At 48.2% G+C, this 18,602-nt stretch overlaps 1 protein-coding gene across 1 annotated transcript in view; it reads left to right on the top strand.

Moving 5' to 3' along the window:
- STX8 (syntaxin 8) overlaps window positions 1–18,602 on the top strand; it is a 252,235-nt gene that overhangs the window by 64,819 nt on the left and 168,814 nt on the right. Inside the window, exon 6 of the mRNA XM_042916483.1 lies at window positions 935–1,027. Coding sequence (XP_042772417.1) covers window positions 935–1,027 — 93 coding nt within the window. The remainder of the gene's footprint in view (window positions 1–934; window positions 1,028–18,602) is intronic.

Genomic DNA, 18,602 nt, shown 5'->3' with positions numbered 1-18,602 from the left:
CCAGGAATATCCTGTACGTACTTCACTGCATACTAGCTGAATGTTTTCTCACATTCCTACACATGGAATTGATCGATGAAAAGACAGGCCCAACCTGCTCTCCAGAAAGGTATGTCACCTGTACTCCCATGATAGTACATAGGAGCTTCTCCGTCACACACTGGTGAACCCTGGGCATCGGCATGCCTTTAAATCCGTGCATATCCGATAATCCAAAAAAAAAAAACAAAACAAAAAAAAAAAAAACAAAAACTCATCGTTGTTACTTTTATTGGAATTTTTTTTAAAAAAAGTAGTGATGTCAAAGCTTTTATTTATTTTTCCGTTTTTATTCTTTTGTGAAATTCATGTCTGTATCCTTTGCCCATTTACAAAATTGGAAAATTGTCTTAACTAAGCTGTAAATGCTCTTTGTGTATTAAGCATCAGAAAGTTTAAATGTTGATGTAGTCAAAACTTCTGTTATTTCATTTGCAATCTTAAAATTTAATTTATCTGGAAATCGTTTTAGGGGCACCTGGGTGGCTCAGTCAGTTGAGTGTCTGACTTCGGCTCAGGTCATGATCTCGCGGTTTGTGGGTTCGAGCCCCGCGTCGGGCTCTGTGCTGACAGCTCGGAGCCTGCAGCCTGCTTCGGATTCTGTGTCTCCCTCTCTCTCTCTCTGCCCCTCCCCTACTCACTCTCTGTCTCTCTCTCTCAAAAATAAATAAACTTAAAAAGAATTAAAATAAAAAAAGAAATCATTTTAGCTTAAGGTATGAAATAAGTATTTAATAGTTTGTTTTCTTTATTTTCTCTTAATAATATTAACTGTTTTTTTGTTTCTTTTCCTTATATTGCTTTTACCGTATATTGAATTGCACTACATGCCTAGGTATGGACTTCAAATTGTTTCCCTTTGGTTTTTAGCGGCCTGTTTTGCTTTTTCTTTCAGAACAGGATGCAGGCCTCGATGCCCTGTCCTCTATCATAAGTCGCCAGAAACAGATGGGAAAGGAGATTGGGAATGAACTAGACGAACAAAATGGTAAGAACATGTCTGGGGTCAACCGTGTTTGCCATTTAGTATAAATACTCAAGGCTCTAATGTTTGTTAAATGATCTTGGTACTACAAAACACGTAAAGTAGTTTAATGTCGGCAGATTATCACAGTTGGACGCCGTTGAGGGTGGTTTGTGGCAGATTCAGATAATGGTTAACTAAACCACGCGAAGAAATTTGATAAGAAATTGCCAGTCCCTTGTCACTGCTTTAAAAAATTCGTCGTATTCTTGGGGGTGCCTGGGTGGCTCAGTCGGTTGAGCGTCCAACTTCGGCTCAGGTCATGATCTCGTGGTCTGTGAGTTTAAGCCCCATGTTGGGCTCTGTGCTGACAGCTCGGAGCCTGGAGCCTGCTTCAGAGTCTGTCTGTGTCTGTCTTTCTCTCTCTCTCTCTGCCTCTCTGCCCCTCCCCCGCTCATGCTCTGTCTCTCTCTCAAAAACTAAAAAAAAAAAAAAAAAAAACATTAAAAAAAAATTCGCCGTATTCCGAGCCATGCAAGGCTTCCAGGAGCGTGTCCTTTATGTGGTGACGTGATAAATGGCTCAGAGCGCTGGGCGTGATGTGAGGCTCACCGGGCCGCGGGGACCCTGTGTGGTCCACATCCCCGGTGGAGCTGGCCCCTCCCTCATCAGCAGTACCAGGCTGCAGGACAGAGAAGTCCTTGAAGATCTCTGTTCTGGACTCGAGGTGACAGATCTGGTGGAGCAAGATTGGTTCCCACACCGCAGGATGGCCGGGGAGAAACCGAGCTTTGTCGGGGGCCCACCTGCCAGGCTCCTGTGCTGGGGGCGGGCGTGTGGTGTGAGGGGCGGGGCCTGACGGAGAGCCTCGGTGGAGGTGGGGGGGTGGGGGGGAGGGCGGATGCAGGTGACTGACCGGTGACACCTGTACTGTGGTGGACAGTTGGGGGCGGGAGGGCCACTGGTTTGTGAGTGGAGACCCTGAGCGCAGTCGGGACGTGTCCAGGTAGAGATGCCAGTGAGCCATCCGAGTGGAAAGGCCAAGTGGGCCCATGGAGGTGTGCTCCCTGGGCTCAGTGACAGCACGGGGCCACAGAGGAGGGACGTCAGAAGCTTGTGCATGGAGGTGAGGTGTGAAAGCATAGCAACAGTGGGGTGTCCGTGCAGCCGGCATTTAGCAAGAGCCCCTCCTGTGCGTGCAGCTTGTTCATCACTGTCATTGCATTGAATCTGTACGCGGCGTCGCAAAGGTGGCGTTAACCCCGTTTGCTAGAGACGGAGCCCGGAGTGGCTGACGGGCCTCCTAACGTCACGTCACTTGGAAGTGACAGCACCGAGGTTCCAGCACGGGCCACCGGATGCTCGTGACTGCCTTTTCTACTGCCCTCCCCTTCCTCTCTGAGGAAGACGACGTAGGGAGAGAAAGGTGGGAGGTTCTAAGGCCTTAGCTTTGGTGATAGCGTCATGGAGGCTGGTGATGGCGTGGGGCGTTCAAGGAACTGCCCACGCACCTGCGAGCGCGGCAGCCTGGGAACGGACGAATCCTTGCCCCGAAGGCAGGGCTGTGCCTGTCAGAACCAGCAAGCTCTTTTCTCCATGGCCACTGAGAACGAGCTAATTTCTTCCCGTAGTGCTGTTGCATTTATCATAAAGTCCATCTGGCTATCATCTGTCGTAAATAAGTAGGTTGCTGAAGCAAAGGGACAGATCCTCTAAATTTATAATCCCAGTAGTGGTTTGTAAACAGTTCAAACACGCGGAACGCCTGGTGGCTCAGTCGGTTACGTCTGACTCTTGATCTCGGCTCGGGTCACGATCTCACGGTTCGTGGACTCGAGCCCCACATCGGGCTCTGCGCTGACAAAGCAGAGCGGAGCCTCCTTGGGATTCCCTCCCTCCCTCCCTCTCGCTCTCTGCCCCTCCCCCACTCAAGCGTGCATGCACACCTGCGCTCGCTCTGAAAAAAATAAGCACACAAACGTTAAAAAAAAAAAATGAAAAAAAATAGTTCAAACGCAGAGCGGAAGACATTTGAGTCCTTATCCTGATGGCGCTAACATGAATGTGCTCGATTATATATTTGCATATAATTCAGTCATCGAACGGTTCCTTCCCCGAAAGAGCGTCGGTAAGAAAGCAAGCTCTAGAGAAAATCTGTTCACAGGGATAACTGTTCTTTATCTACAGGAAACAGGGCCTGTTCAGTGGGTCAGACTAGGAAGGATTCTAGCCACCAAAATGGTGAAGCACGCCCATGCTGTGATGTGGCTCCGTCCGCCATGTGTGGTCATCTCTGGGCAGGTGGCCGCGAACTGGTGGTGGATTTCTTGGTGGGGGGGGGGGGGGGTGGAACTTGCTCACCTCCCAGGCGCGATCACCAGGCATCTTTGTGGCATAAGCAATCCTGCCGGCTCGTCCTTGTCTTCCCTGCAGTCCCGTGGTTCTTATACTTTGCTGCCTGTTAGAATCACCTGGGGAGCCGTTAACCGCCCCCCAAAGCCCAGGCCACGCCAGTGTTCCTTTTCTCTTGTTGCCGTAACAAATTCCCATAAACTTAGTGGCTTAGAAACAATGCACACCTGCCATGTTAACAGTTCTGGAGGTCAGAGGTCTGGCCCGCACCTCCCTGGGCTGAAAAGGCGAGGCGTCCACAGAGCTGCATTCCTTTCTGGAGGCTCCAGGGATGAATTCATTTCTTTGCCTTTTCTGGCTTCTAGAGGCTTCCTCCATTCCTTGGCCCCTCCTCCATCTTCAAAGCCGACAATAGCGGATCGAGTCCGTCTAACATCACATCACTCTGACCTCTAACTTCTGTCTCCTTCTCCTGCCTTTAAGGACCTTTGTGATTCCGTGTGGCCCACCCAGGTAATCTGGGATGATTTCCCCCACTTTAAGGGCAGTCGATCAGCCACCTGAATGCCCCTTGGCCGTGCGTGGTGATATGTTCATAGGTTCCGGGGACTGGAATAGTAGACGCCGTCCCGGGGCCGTTGTTCTGCTCACCACAGTACTCTATACCAGTTCGACAAGAGTCTCCAGGGGTGGGGCCAGGGCCAGCGTCTTTAAGGCTCCCCAGATGGTTTCAGTGTCCTGCAAAGCGTGAGAGCCAGCGCCCCCAGCAAACGTCCTGAGAGAACTGACTCAGCGCTCCCCTTTCGTGCAGTCTCCTCTGTGCTCGCTCTGTAGATGCAAATCGCGCACGCGCACGGACGTGCATTCGGCGTCACACAGACACGCGGGTACCGTCCTTGGCACGGCCGGAGGCTCTTCCTTCCGAGCCCACGTTTTACCCCCATCGTCCTCCCTTCTTCCTCCATACCTCCCACTCCTCATCTCCATTCCGGACCCGGACACACACGTGTGTATATAGATAAACACGAGGCATTTTTCCACTTAGTTGCCAAAATAAGCTGGGTTTTCTCTGTGGCGGCCTCCCAGAGAGATTGCTGTTATGCTGGTGGTTTTCTAATGTGCACATTCGCTCCTCAGAAATAGGGCAGAGTCAGCCATTTTCCTTCGTAGGAACGGAGAGTCTCTCTGAGGATAAAAAATTCTGTCCCTGCCAAGACTACAATCAGCCTTTCTTTCCTTTGTCCAAATCAGAGAGGCCATTATATCTGTAGGTATTGAGAACACGGTGGCAGCCCCATCTGGATTTTTATTGTGATCTGAGTGCGTAACGAGGCGTCGGGGACCCTGGAGCAGGATACCACTTTTGTTGTAAATATCTCCATTTGATTTACTGACCTGCTGGATTATTCTTTTGGGTTTTCATTAGATGAGAAAAACAATAGGCCAGCCAGGCCATTTTGGAATCAACTGTCAAGACCTTCCTAACAAAACACGTTGTACTTAGAACATAACCCGCAAAGCTGACGGGCTGAATTATCATCAGTTTAGGAATTCGGGTTCCAGTCTTCTCACGTAGAGTTAAAAAGGGCCAGACCAACACCAGTAACTGCCCTGTTTGTGGGCCGATGACTAGGCCTAATGAGGAAAAGGATTAGGGGTTAAGTTGAAAGTGCCAGTATGGGGGGGGGGGGAGGAGGGGAGAACCTAACCACACCCTGGATGTGGGGGTGGGGAGCAGGTGAGTAGGGTGGGGAACCGAGCCAATGAGATCACTTAGGGAACTACAGAGTTTAGTGCCCTTTAGTTCAAGCTGAGATGTACGGATAGCTGGCCACAAAGGGCTCATGTCTGACTACCCAGATGCTGTTCCAGAAGGGGAGTCATGGCACTGGCTTACCAAGCAGCTCCTTAAAGTTCATGCTCGAGAGGACAGGGCCTTTTGCAAAGAGCACTAACACAAGCAAATGAACGAGATTGACTCGATCAATGTAGGTGTTTTTGAGACCTGATTTTGGCATTGGCCAAGCCTTAAAGTCAGCACCAAGAAGAAGAACCGTGGAGGCACAGTTCTGATGGCAGAAAGGGCACCAGAAGCAGGCCGATACACCAGTTGCTGCTAATATGTGCCAGTCCTCATCATTCTTTTTGATGTTCAGATATCCCAAATTTGGCCCAATCCTTCTGATGCTTCTATGTTAATCTCTGAGCACTTCCTTGTTTTCTAAAAGAAACCAAAGTGACAAAGGAGGGAAACTGCCTTCATAGTGTCAATACTGAGGTTGATGAGACCGGTGTGTCCTTTCAAAGAGCTGGACTAATAGTATGACTAATGTCATTGAAGGACACACAAAGGTGGGAATTGCCATCGCAAAGGTCTTTAGAACCCCTCAACTCAATTTTCACGTTGAAAGTCTAGGAAGGTAATGTGGTAGGCTGGAGAGTGGCCCCCCCAAAATATGCACATCCTGATCCCTGGAATGGCAGGGGGGACTTTGCTGATTTGTCAAGGAATTAAGGGTATTGAGGCAGGAAGATCATCCTGGATTATGTGGTTGGGTCCTAAATATCACAAGTGTCCTTTATAAAAGGGAGGCAGAGAGAGATATGAGAAAGAAGACGGTAAGGTAGTGACTGAAAAGATGTTATTCTGCTGGCTTTGAAGACGGAGGAAGAGGGTATAAGCCAAGGGATACAGGAAACGTAGCTCTAAAAGCTGGAAAAGGCCAGGAAATGAATTCTTCCCTGCAGCCCCTGGAGGGACAATAACTTCGGCCCAGTGAAACTGACTTTGGACTTCTGATCTCCAGGACTGTAAAGGAATGAGTTGGTGGTGGGAGTGGTTTCTTTTCTGGGTCTTAGATCACGCTTTATTCAAGAACATGCATAGATGTCTATCGACTGCTGGAAAACGTGGTGTATACTGTTGGGGAGGAAGAATTTTCATCTGTCCTTCAAGATCCTTCCACCTGGACTGGAAATCGAATTGGCATGAGACAATTTTGCAGGAGAAAATCAAATTTAGTTTCATACGTACTGGGAATTCACATGGACGTGAAATTCGAATGTATGTCGTTTTAAGCCCCTAAGTTTGTGATAATTTGTTAGCGCAGCAACAGGCAGCTAATATAAGAATTAACGGTGGTTTTTATTTAATCAGTTGTCAGTAAATTCTGGTTAACCACCCTTATGCTAAAAAATGCGTTTTGATATTTTGAGCCTTCCAGGTGTTTGTAGCTCCTCTTCTTGAAGAAATTCTTCAAAGCAGCCTTCACAGAAGGAAGTTTGCTTGCCAGTGCCCCAGGCGATCTCTACCGGAAGCTTCCCACACCGTTTATTTAGCACTTTGATAATCGAATTTAGTTTTGTATTAATGAAATGCGTGGACAGTTCGGTGACAGAATTTTTGGTGGGGTATTCAGGATGAGGATTTCCCAAAGCGTGTTATTAGGCAAGGTGGTTTCAGAAAATATGTGGAGAAACACTTTACATCTTAATAGTTGCATAGTTCAACGTGTGACAGAAATAAAAACGGCTAACATTCGAAACCTGTGATTTCACAGCAATATAAAGTTTCCTTATTCAATTAAACTGTATAAGCAGAAAAATAAGCATAATATGTACCATAATAAGCGTAATATTTATGTAATAATATATTATTATAAAAGCATAATAGCGAGTTGATACAAAGGAAAACATTGAGTGTATATGGTGTGGATGAAATACGAACACGGCAAAGAATTCTAAAGGTGGTACTTGAAAAGCTGACGTTTGGGAAACACCGCCGTAAGAAGACTCTTTGTGTTCCAGGGCTACAGAGTACTTACCTGGTTTTCCGCCTTGACCTAGTACAGCACTCTGTGATTTAGTAAGTGCCCCCTGCCCATGCGGCCCTCCTGGCCAGCAGTGGGGTTGGGAGACCAGCTGGAAGGATGCTTCCCAGGCCTGCGCGAGCCTGTAACCCTGGAAGGCCGTGACTGTGGTAGGAGCCATGTTGTCTGGTGCTCCCCACCCCCCCCACCCCCGGCCCCCGCTTGGAGGGAAGCAAGACAGGCAGAAACCACCTTTTTTTTTTTTTTCAGGGTAATATAAAATGTTGTTGTTGTTGTTTTGAACACTTATTTGTTTTTGAGAGAGAGCACAAGCAGAGGAGGGACAGAGAGAGAGGGAGACACAGAATCGGAAGCAGGTTCCAGGCTCTGAGCCGTCAGCGCAGAGCCCGACGCGGGGCTCGAACCCACAGACCGCGAGATCGTGACCTGAGCCGAAGTCGGACGCTTCACCGACTGAGCCACCCAGGCGCCCCTTCCAGGGAAATATAAAATGGCCCAAGGTGCAGGGAGTTCCTGTCACTGCTTGGCAGGTGGGATGTGAGCAGTGGGACGCGGGATCCACCGCCCAGAGCTGTGACCCAGGAGAGCTGGGTCCAGACTCTGTGAGCATTTCCCTGTGGCATCGGGCGCTTCACCCGTCAAGCGGGCTTTTGTGAACCGACACGGGAATCTCACACCCCTCCCCACTCCCCGCGCCCCCAGCTTTGGAATGCAGACACGTAAACGTCAGGTGCAGGAACAGTTTTCTGTAAATGGCTGTGCCACCCTGGATTCAAGTTTCCTTTACTGGGATTTCATTCAGCGCACTTGCCCAGCTGCTAGGATTAGCACAGCTAATTAGCAGGGCTCTGACGCCTGCACTTCATTCATAAAAAAAAAAAAACAACTTGTAGGGCACCTGGGTGACTCAGTTGGCTGAGCATCCAACTTCAGCTCAGGTCATAATCTCACGGTTCGTGGGTTCGAGCCCCGCATCGGGCTCTGTGCTGACAGCTCGGAGCCTGGAGCCTGTTTCAGTTTCTGCATCTCCCTCTCTCTCTGCCCCTCCCCCATTCATGCTCTGTCTCTCAAAAAAAAAAAAAATGAATAAATGTTGAAAGAAGAAAAGAAAAGAAACTTGTGAGTTACTTCCATCTCAGAAATTCTGAGGGTGGGAAGGAGTCTGAGGGCATCCCTCCCCCAACCCCCAGCCGCCTGCCATCTTCCTGTCTGTGCTGGAATGTGGGCCTCCAGCTATGGCTGAAGACACGGCTTCTGCCCTCATGGAGCTTCTGCCCTGGTGCGGGAGGCTGAGATTAGACAGATCACCGCACAGGTCCCCAGTTAGAGTCCCTGGTAAGCAGCATACAGGGTACCACGAGGGCAACAGAATAGCCTGATGCAGTTGGAGGCCCAGGAAAGCCTTCCCTGAGGAAATGACCACTGTACTGAGATTTAAAGGAAAGAACATGTCAAACAGAGGGAACAGCATATGCAAAGCTCCTTATGTGCAGAGGAGCACAGCACGTTGAGGAACGAACGTGCGAGAAGGCCAGTGTCCCCAGAATCCAGAGAGCCCGGTGAAGAGGAGAAGGGAGAGCAGGCGGAGGGGAAGGCAGGCAGGGGTCGTGTAGGGGTGACCTTCGGCCTCCACCGGGCAGTGCCCTGACCATCCATCAGGTTTGTGCTCTCCGTTATGGGGAATCGCCCAGCTTCCCACTTACTTCTGTCATTTTGTGTGTTTAATTTGCTCAGAATAAGGGAGCCAGGTCTATAAATCTGCGTCTGTGCCCTTTGCAGTGTTCATAGTAGTTCGCGCATCTGAACCGAGAGTACTCGGCCGCTTTGGGGGACAGGAAATCAACATATTGCAGTGGGGGCATTTGCTCGTTTTTCCCACCATGGGCCTTTGTATCATGAAAAACAGCACTGAGAAACCAGGTCGCCCCTCTTTTTTTTTTTTTTTTTTACTGCGCTTACTGTCTGGGTGGGGGGAGACAGACACTGAACGAGTACTCGCCCACATCAGGGTACCTTCTCTGATCATGGTGAGTGCTGTCAGAGAAGAGGCCAGCCGCCGTGGCCGGGATGACACAGAGCCCCACGGCCAGGTGGCGGCTGAGGTCTCAGGGATGGGCCGGACTTGGCTGCGGGCAGCTGCCGCATCCCGGGAGCGGCCGGACATCCCATGTGAGGTCCCCGGAGGCGGGAGAGAACCCTGGAAGTCCAAGAAGACTTTTGTGGCCAGGAAAGAGTGAGTAATGTAGGTGCATGGACCCGGATGAAGTTGTGCAAGGATCCGGAGCCAGGACTGTTCACAGCGTGAACACCTAGTAAGCCCTGAAAATTACAGAGAATTTATATTTTCCTGGGAGGGACTCTGGTTTCTTTTAGCCACAATCAACAGTCCAAGTCAGGAAACGGTTATGTTCACAGCAGTTTTGGGCAGGGCTGCGGCTCCAGAATAATTTATACTATTTCTTCGTTGGAAATCTACTAAAAGCTTGTACATCTTCCTGCAAACAGCAGTCCTATGGCCACAGATACTGCCGTTCAGTATTTTTAATTCCATTGAGCCCATTAGATTTTATAATTGCTGTCAGTTTTCCTTTTTAACTCCTTGTTTCTAAATTTCCAGGTGTTGTTAAACCATCTTTTTTTTTAATTGTTGATTTTCCCGTTGAGTTGCAGAGGGGTCAGAGAATCACGTCCTGTCTCATACTGGTCCTTCTCCACTCATCACGATCTCCTCTGGGAGGGTGAGAGCATGACCTGAGCTGAAATCAAAAAGTCAGACACTTAACTGACTGAACCACCCAGGCACCCCTGGCCAGTTTTTTATTTTATATATTTCAAGGAGAGGCTTTTAAGCATATATATGTACAGGGCTATTTTATTTTTTTTTGGTGGTTGTGTCTTTTTATCATTATGGAAATATCTGCCTTTATCTCTGATGCATTTGCCCTTTAGACCTATTAATCTGTATTAATATCACTACCTAGGCTTTCTTTCATTTGGTTATGGTGACATTACCTAGTATAGCGATTGTCCAACTTTGTGGTCTAGGACCCCTTTGTATTCTTTTTTTTTTTTTTTTTTTACCATTTATTTATTTTTGAGAGACAGAGAGAGGCAGGGCATGAGCGGGGGGGGGGGGGGGGGGGGAGGAGAGAGAGAGAGAGAGAGAGAGAGAGATAGAATCCGAAGCAGGCTCCAGGCTCTGAGCTGTCAGCACAGAGCCCCACGCGGGGCTCGAGCTCATGAACTACGAGACCATGACCTGAGCCAAAGTCGGACGCTCAACCGACTGAGCCACCCAGGTGCCCCTGTATTCTTAAAAATTATTGACAGTTCCTCAGAGCTTTTGTTTATGTGGATTAACTCCGTCAGTACTAACTGCATTTGAAATTAAAAGGAGACATTTAATTTTTTTTTTTTTTTTAACGTTTATTTATTTTTGGGACAGAGAGAGACAGAGCATGAACGGGGGAGGGGCAGAGAGAGAGGGAGACACAGAATCGGAAGCAGGCTCCAGGCTCTGAGCCATCAGCCCAGAGCCTGACGCGGGGCTCGAACTCACGGACCGCGAGATCGTGACCTGAGCTGAAGTCGGACGCTTAACTGACTGAGCCACCCAGGCGCCCCTAAAAGGAGACATTTTAAAAAACATTGATTAATTCTTTTAAAAACGAAAACAAACTATTACATGTTAACATAATAAACTTAATTTTTATGAACAATAATCCTCAAACATAAGCAGCCTCAACTAGAGAATGCTTATTATATTTTTTATCTTTCAGTGCCTGTCCATTGTAGATCATTGGTGGGCATAGTTCATTGAGATCCCTGGCTGATGGAGTCATCACCATTTCAGACATTTCGGGACAGTGTGTTGGAGATAGAGATCTCGAGGGACTTGTTCCTACAATTAAATGCTCTGGCCCAAAAGTTACTGGTCAAATTTGTTTTATTATTACTATTTTTAATGTTTATTTATTTTTGAGAGAGAGAGAGAGACAGAGCATGAGCAGGGGAGGGGCAGAGAGAGAGAGGGAGACACAGAATCCGAAGCAGGCTCCAGGCTCCCAGCTGTCAGCACAGAGCCCGACACGGGGCTCGAACTCACAGACTGCGAGATCATGACCTGAGCCGAAGTCGGACGCTTCACCGACTGAACCGCCCAGGCGCCCCTTGACTGGTCAACTTCTTTCGCAACTCATTGGTCAGAGCTAATCATGTGCCGGGAAGTGTAATCCTACCAGTATGTCTGGTTGAGTGATGCGGGGGTGGGGGGTTGCAGAAGGTACTGGCTGAATGGCACAAATGAGTATCATGGGGATAGTATTTAGCAGTGAAGAGCCAAACTGCCTCGGATACTTATTAGCTCTGTGACCCTGAGCAAGTTACTTACTCCTCTCCTGACCTTCTCATCTCTAATATGGGGATTTCAGTGCCTGTTTTATAGCATTGTTTGTGAAGCTCTTAGAATAGTGCCTCACACGTAGTAAATGCTGTAAGAGTGTTTTCCGTTGTTAACTGCTTTATTCACAGTACAGACTTCCGGGTCAAAATGGCAGGCTGAGCTGATAGGGGAGCCCTCTCACTTCCTCTTCCAAACACACGGAAACGTTAGATGAAACATTTTTTAAAATTGGTTTCTACTTCTTAGCTGACCTTGAAAGCAAGCAAGGGAGTCCCCTGGGTGTCAGAAATGAGGGCACTTATCCTAGCGGTGAGAGGAATGGATGTCCCGTGGCCTCAGAGGTGGCTGAACCAGATATGTCCCTTGGGGACCGGCGTGTAAACCCCCGCGCGTGCGGATGGGAATTGAGGCTCTGGGCCCTGTGCCTTGTAGGGGGGGCTACAAGCGGGCCCTGCGTGTAAAGCCAGGAGCTGGGAAATGACACTTTTATGGGAAAGCCAATGTCCCCCACCTGCCACCCAAGAATGAGATGCTCAGTTAGGCCACCCACCTTGGGCCGCAGCCACCCTTATATTTTTAACGTGCATACCTAAGTTTACATTTTTTCTAAGAAAGTCTAAAGCAAATAAATATCTCGGAATAAATCAAGTTGAGAATGCTTACACTTTCCTTCAAAGTCCTCATCTTTCAAGCTGTTTTCAACAGAAGCCGCTCCCCCTCCCCCACTTCTTTTTTCCTACAGTCAGTATTTTATTCGGATTTACTAGCATATTTTACTGATTTCTGTTAAAATTGTGGTAGCCATTCTGTTGCTCAGCTCTTCTGGTTGAGTCTTTTTTCTTTTTCCTTTCTAATTTTTGAGAAATAGACTTTTGAAACACTCAATACGCTTTAATGCCCACCGTTGCCTTTTTTCCACAAAAGTGTGTTTTTAAGGTGGCAAAATCTTTGACACCTTCGAATGGTACACCAGTAAGAACTTAAAATTTTTTTCCTTTTGCTCCCCGCATCCTTTCTGTTTCGTCCGAGTGAGTTTTGGTTTATCGATCTCCGTCTTCGGCTTTCACGCCGTCGCGGGCTGAATTGCGTCCCCTCAAAACCCCTATGTTGACGTCCTAACTCCCGGAGCCTGAGAATGTGACTGTAATTGGAACTCTGGTCTTTGGAGAGGTGTTTGAGCCGAAATGAAGTCATTAGGATGGGTCCCCATCCCCTGTGATCGATGTTCTGTGATAAGAGGAAATGAGGACGCAGACACACCCAGGAAGGGACCGCCACGTGAAGAAGACTCAGGGAGAAGGTGGTCACCTGCAAGCGAAGGAGAGAGGCCTCAGGAGACATCAGCCCTGTCAACACCTTCATCTTGTACTTTCAAAGCCTGTAGAACTGTGAGACACTAAGTTTCTGCTGTTCGGGACACCCGGTCTCGGTACTTCATCGCGGCAACCCCAGCAGACCAGCACCCATCGCACGGAATTCCTTATTGACGGCATATTAACGAATTAAGGGCCAGGTCAATGAGTATGGGTAGCTAACATAGGCTTTCTTTGTACTTAGGTGGGTTTATTTACCAAAAAAAAAAAAAACACCCCGCTTTTGTTGAGTGGGGGGATTAGCTATGCACTGTGTTTAAATGGGAGGGGTATACCAGTAGGCGGGGTTCCCTGTAGGGTACGCGGTCAGCTAAAAGAGAACCAGGACCCTTTGCTGTAACCCTTTATCCCCAAATTACTAAGGTAAGGAGAACTTTAACCTTTGAGGGCAGAGGGGGGACACCAACACCATGGGTACTCCTCAGGCAAACGTTCCTCTCTAGAGAGAGCTGTTCTGGGAGCTCCAGCTGGGACCCAACACTGCAGACTGTGGTTTACACAGGACAAACCTAAGAGCCAACGGGCTCAGCTTTTCTGTAGACAATTCTCCCCTCAGATGCCCCGATTCCTGCCCGACAGCCACTTCTTTGTAGGCCATTCTTTGGCTTCCAATAGCCATTGACTCACTCCGAGCTTGGAGTCTCTCCAGGGTTCTAGCAGGAAGAAAGAGCTCCTATCTGTAGCTCTGATGATGTATTTCAGGTTGCCTGCCACCCGCCACCCCCCACCCTCAGTTTTGGCTGATTCGTCAACACAGTCCCAACTATCTTCTTTTTAGGAGAAAGCCTTTAAAATGACTTATTCACTGATAGCGCTCTGTGTTTTCAGTGCCACCATGGATTTATTCTTTCAAAAAATATTTTTACTGGCCTTTCATTGTGCTCTTGGGAAGAAAGGGGGCAGCATGTATGTTTACTCTAGTGTCTTGAGCTCAGAGTCTCTCTTTTATATCGTGTACGAGGTCACACTATGTGTAGAAATCGTCTTGCTGAAACAACTAGTGTTCCGGAAGCTTCAATTAAACAAGTTTTTAATGCGGTCTGTGAAAGTCGTTTTCTAGGGCTTCTGTGATTTGAGTGACACCCCCAAGTTCTGCCTGCTATGTTTATAGATGAATATTCCAAAAGAAAAGACAATTAGAGAAGGTGATTCTTTTCCATGCACTTAGGGTATTAAATACTCCGTGGAAGTAAGATCAGTTCTTTATTGGGGCATTTGTTACTCATCTCTAGGGAGGGGCTAGTTTATAGTCATGGGGTCTGGAACAGGAGGACAGAGGGAGAGAGAGAAAGAGTGAGTGACCTAGTGAGAGCACGTGTGTTGTTCCAACAATAATTGATACCAACTGGGTGTCCGATAATTTAATTCAGTTATGACACTATTTACCTGGAGATAATGTCAGAGTCCGCAGGTTTAGGGGCTCAGTCTCATGACTGCCCTCACCTTGGATACCAGCTTCAAGTCCTGAGTATCCTGAGGTCTTTATGCCCCACTGGCTGCAAACACAGGGTTCCCACGACACCCCTCTGGGATCCAGTAGTTTGCTAGAAGCACTCACAGAACTCAGGAAAAGGCTATACTTACGGTCCCAGTTTTTTATAAAGGATGCAACTCGGGAAGGCCAAACGGAAGAGGCCCACAGGGCAAGGTCTTGGGGTGGGGGTGCCCACAGAGCTTTCATACCTTCTCCGGGCACATCACCCTCCTAGCACATCAGTGTGTTCACCAGCCGAGAAGCTCCCCAAACCTCATCGCTGGGGAGTTCTTATCGAGGCTGCATTGCATAGGCGTGGTCGATGAAATCTTTGGTCACGCGGGAAACCCAGATTCTTTGAATTTGCTGACTCTGCAAAAAAGATACCCAGACACACGCATGAGTGGTGTTTATCAACTAGCTTTAACTCTGATGATGAACTGGGTTGGATGCGTTTTGGGTCCCAAGCTTTTATTTGCCCATCTGGTCTAGGGCCTCCTTTATCCCTTCCTTCCAGGTCCACCCCTTGGCCTCTACCCTGGCCACGAAGCCAGTCTGAGAGGCCGTCTAATGAGAGAGAGTGGCAAGAATTTTCCAAAGGAAGAGCTGTGGAAACAGTTGTCAAGGGAAAGGGCATTTATCCTCAGGCCCTAGGGTAGCTGGCCTGGGTGATTCATCAGGCTTCCTCTCCCCAGGCTTTACCACAGCTCCTCCTTGACTTCCAAGAGGGAGGCTGTGAGGCCAACCGTAGCAGCTGAACTGGAGAACGGATGACAGGAAAGCAAGCCAAAGTGAGAGATCAAAGAGAGGAAAGGCCAAAGCAATCGCAGATGGAAAGAGGTCAAGCTAGAAGCTCCCCGTCCAACCACTTGAGCCCAGTGATAACACTGTTACTGCTCCTTGGCGCTTTTGCAGGAAGGGGGAACCTGGGGCGCTCCTTGGAGGCTGCGTCGGGGGTCCCCAGGACCACTGTGGTTTCACTGATGTGCTGGAAGGACTCACAGGACTCAGCATATACGTGCCTGCTCACTAAAATTTGTTTATAACCCTCAAATCCGTGCTCACGGTGCTTTCGCAGGTCCTCACAGACGTGGGTGAAGAGGTGAGAACTTTGAGGCATCCAATGGCTACCTTCTCAGCCAAGGTCAAAGCAGGCGATGCTCTGCCTTTTCATTTTCCCTCTTATGCAGAGATAACCAGAGCATGGAGACCCCAGCTCTGGGGCCAGGTGGACGGGATTGGAACCCCCACTCTGAGCCCTGTTGGGAGGGTGGCCTCAGGCAAGTCACAGAACACTTGTGAACTTCGTTTTTCTTTTGAAAACTAAAGAAAATAGAATCTACCAGGATGAGTTGTTTTTAGGATTTAAGATACAATCTGTGTGAGATCTCTCTCTCTCTCTCTCTCTCTCTCTCTCTCTCTTACACACACATGTACCCTTCACTATCCAAAATTAGAGCATTCCTGTGATATCTTCCATAAGCCGAAATGGCATAGAGCAAAGAAACAGTTATCATTAATTTACCTGAAAACAATTTTGAGCCTTCCCAGACCCAAAAAATAACAATCTTTAGGCTTTTCTGATACCTTAGGACACATCTTGCTAACGGACGCACAGAGCGAATCCAGATAAAACACAGATGTTCACAGAGCACGGTTCCTGAGTGTGGCGGTGTAGTGCTGGGATGCTGAGTGTAATTGTTTCCTGGGGAAGGAGCCTGGGGAGGTCACTTGCGCTACATCCGGTGCGGGCCGCCTCTGTAATGGCTCGCAGCAAAACAAACGCTCAATGCAATTTTTGCTTTTTTTTTTTTTTTTTTGTAAAAGGGAAAAATCTTCTTTGGATTTCTTTTGGTTAGCGAAAACGAGTACTCGTGTAGGCCTTTCGTAAAGGCGGAGGGGCATAATGCGAACTTTCGAAAAAGCGTGGGGGCCGGGGTACTTGTCTAATGTCCACGCAACATGCACACAGACGTGTCCTTTAGGAACAGTGGTTCAGTATCTGCTAAGTGAGCGTTCGTGATGACTTTATAAAACTACCACGAATAACAAGAATTGACTCCGGTTATGCCCACAGTTACGATTTATCACAGTGAAAAAACACAAAGGACAGTCAGGGAAAAAAGGTGCACGAGGGGAAGTCCAGGGAAAACAGGCGTGAGCTTTTAACCGGCCCCTTCCAGTGAACTCACACAGCATTTGTGTGAACAGCCCAACAGTGAGTTGTGACGGCATCTCCAAGTGTTGCCAACCAGGAAGCTCGCTAGAGACTCAGGGCCCCGCGTTTTTGGAGGGTATTGGTCACGAAGGCCCTCTCTACTTGGCTCGTTCCCCAGTTTCAGACTCCCGGAAGGAAAGCAGGTGTTCAGCACAAACCGTATTATTTATACAGTTTAGGAACAGAGATGAGCACTCGTTATCAGTTAATGGTGGGAACCCTCTGAAAATCCAGCTTTCCAAACGCGAGCCAAGAGCCAACTTTGTAAAGTAGGCTTTTCTTTTTTTTTAATTTTTTTTCAACGTTTTTTATTTATTTTTGGGACAGAGAGAGACAGAGCATGAACGGGGGAAGGTCAGAGAGAGAGGGAGACACAGAATCGGAAACAGGCTCCAGGCTCCGAGCCATCAACCCAGAGCCTGACGCAGGGCTCGAACTCACGGACCGCGAGATTGTGACCTGGCTGAAGTCGGACGCTTAACCGACTGCGCCACCCAGGCGCCCCAAAGTAGGCTTTTCTAAGAAAAGCGCTTACGCCTTGCTGTGTCGACTCTTTTTCGCAAAGAGGCCGCCCCCGAGTATGATTTATCCGTCCTAGTGCGTCTGTCTGTGATCGGAGGATTTGTGGAAGAATGAGAGAAGTAGGGTGTGCTCTTCTGAAAATAGGGGCACAGACAGAAAGCGCAAGACTGAAGACAAACGTGAGCCCTTCCCCGTGTTTTCTGGGATATTACACGTCCAGTTCCATCCCCGAGGGTCTCGAGCTGAGTTCGGCGTCTCTTTAGGGCCCTCAGAGAATGTGCGTTCCTAAGTGGAGGTTGTTGAGGATATGGGGAGGTGAAAAAGATGAAGAACTTTGGTAACAAGACCCACAGCAGTAGGAAGGAAGTGGTCTGATCAGAAGCAGGTGTTCAGGCAGGGAAAGACAACGTAAGAAAGGAATGGGAGGGCCGAGTGCTGGTTTTAGCCGACTTACAGTCCTTAAAGGAGCTTGAGCAGGAAGGTGCCGGGTCTTGACCATTCATTTTGGGGTGAGACACGATGCTCTCTTTCCATCTGGCCAGTCCTGCCAAGAGAGAGAAATCTTTAGAGACTTTTCATTTGATTTCTAGTATTACTTAAAACCGTTTTAACCATTTTAAGTGGTAGTGTAGGAACCGGATCGGTACACACGTGAAATAATTCTGCCAGCCAGTTTGGTTGGTTTGAAATCCATAAACACAGGTTAGTACTAAAGAACTAACAGCTCGTTGTTTAGAGTATGTTTATAACCATCCCTTGAATACATTGAGTATATGTACCTCCTGAGTGTCTGTACTTTCGAATAAGTGAACTTCAGGAGATCCCATTGTGCCTCTGCGTCCCTTGGAGTCATTCGGGGAAGAAAATTTGAGGCTCTGTATATAGAAGGGACCCTTAGGATTCACTCCTAACTCATGTTGGATTTGTGCCATTTCACGCCTTCCAAGCCTGGCCAGTCACTGGGGGTGGAGGTGAGATGAGTATTCACTTACTGTTTTCAGTCAAAGGGTATAAGAGTAGCCATTTTTGTTTTGCTTTGTTTTCAAAAATAATACTTTCTCTTATACGTGCTTTTGCCAGAAATGGGCAGAAGACCTAGGAAGAAGTAAGTCATTGTGTCTTATGGGAGATGTGTTTTGGGTGGGCTCGTGAAGAGATCAGGCTTTAAGTAGTGGTTTGGGGCGTAAAATAATGAGATGATTGTATCGTTTTTTCATCTTTCTGTGTACTTGTGTATGTATAACCTGACTCCTACTGCTGTAGTCAGGCCTCAGTTTCCCCTGCGAAGGAAGAGGAAAAGACAGTGCATGTGTGTGTCTGGGGGGGGGGGGGGCGGGGAAGAGACGGGCAGGTGTGGGCTTACGCTTACATTTGGAATGGAGTATATTTCATAGTCTAGGAGTTCACAGTACGTGAAAGTACCAGGTG

The sequence above is a fragment of the Panthera leo genome, chromosome E1 (assembly GCF_018350215.1).
Source record: "Panthera leo isolate Ple1 chromosome E1, P.leo_Ple1_pat1.1, whole genome shotgun sequence".
Taxonomy (NCBI): Eukaryota; Metazoa; Chordata; class Mammalia; order Carnivora; family Felidae; genus Panthera; species Panthera leo.
Note: the sequence above shows the minus strand (reverse complement) of the source record. Positions and strands in the feature narration are given on the sequence as shown.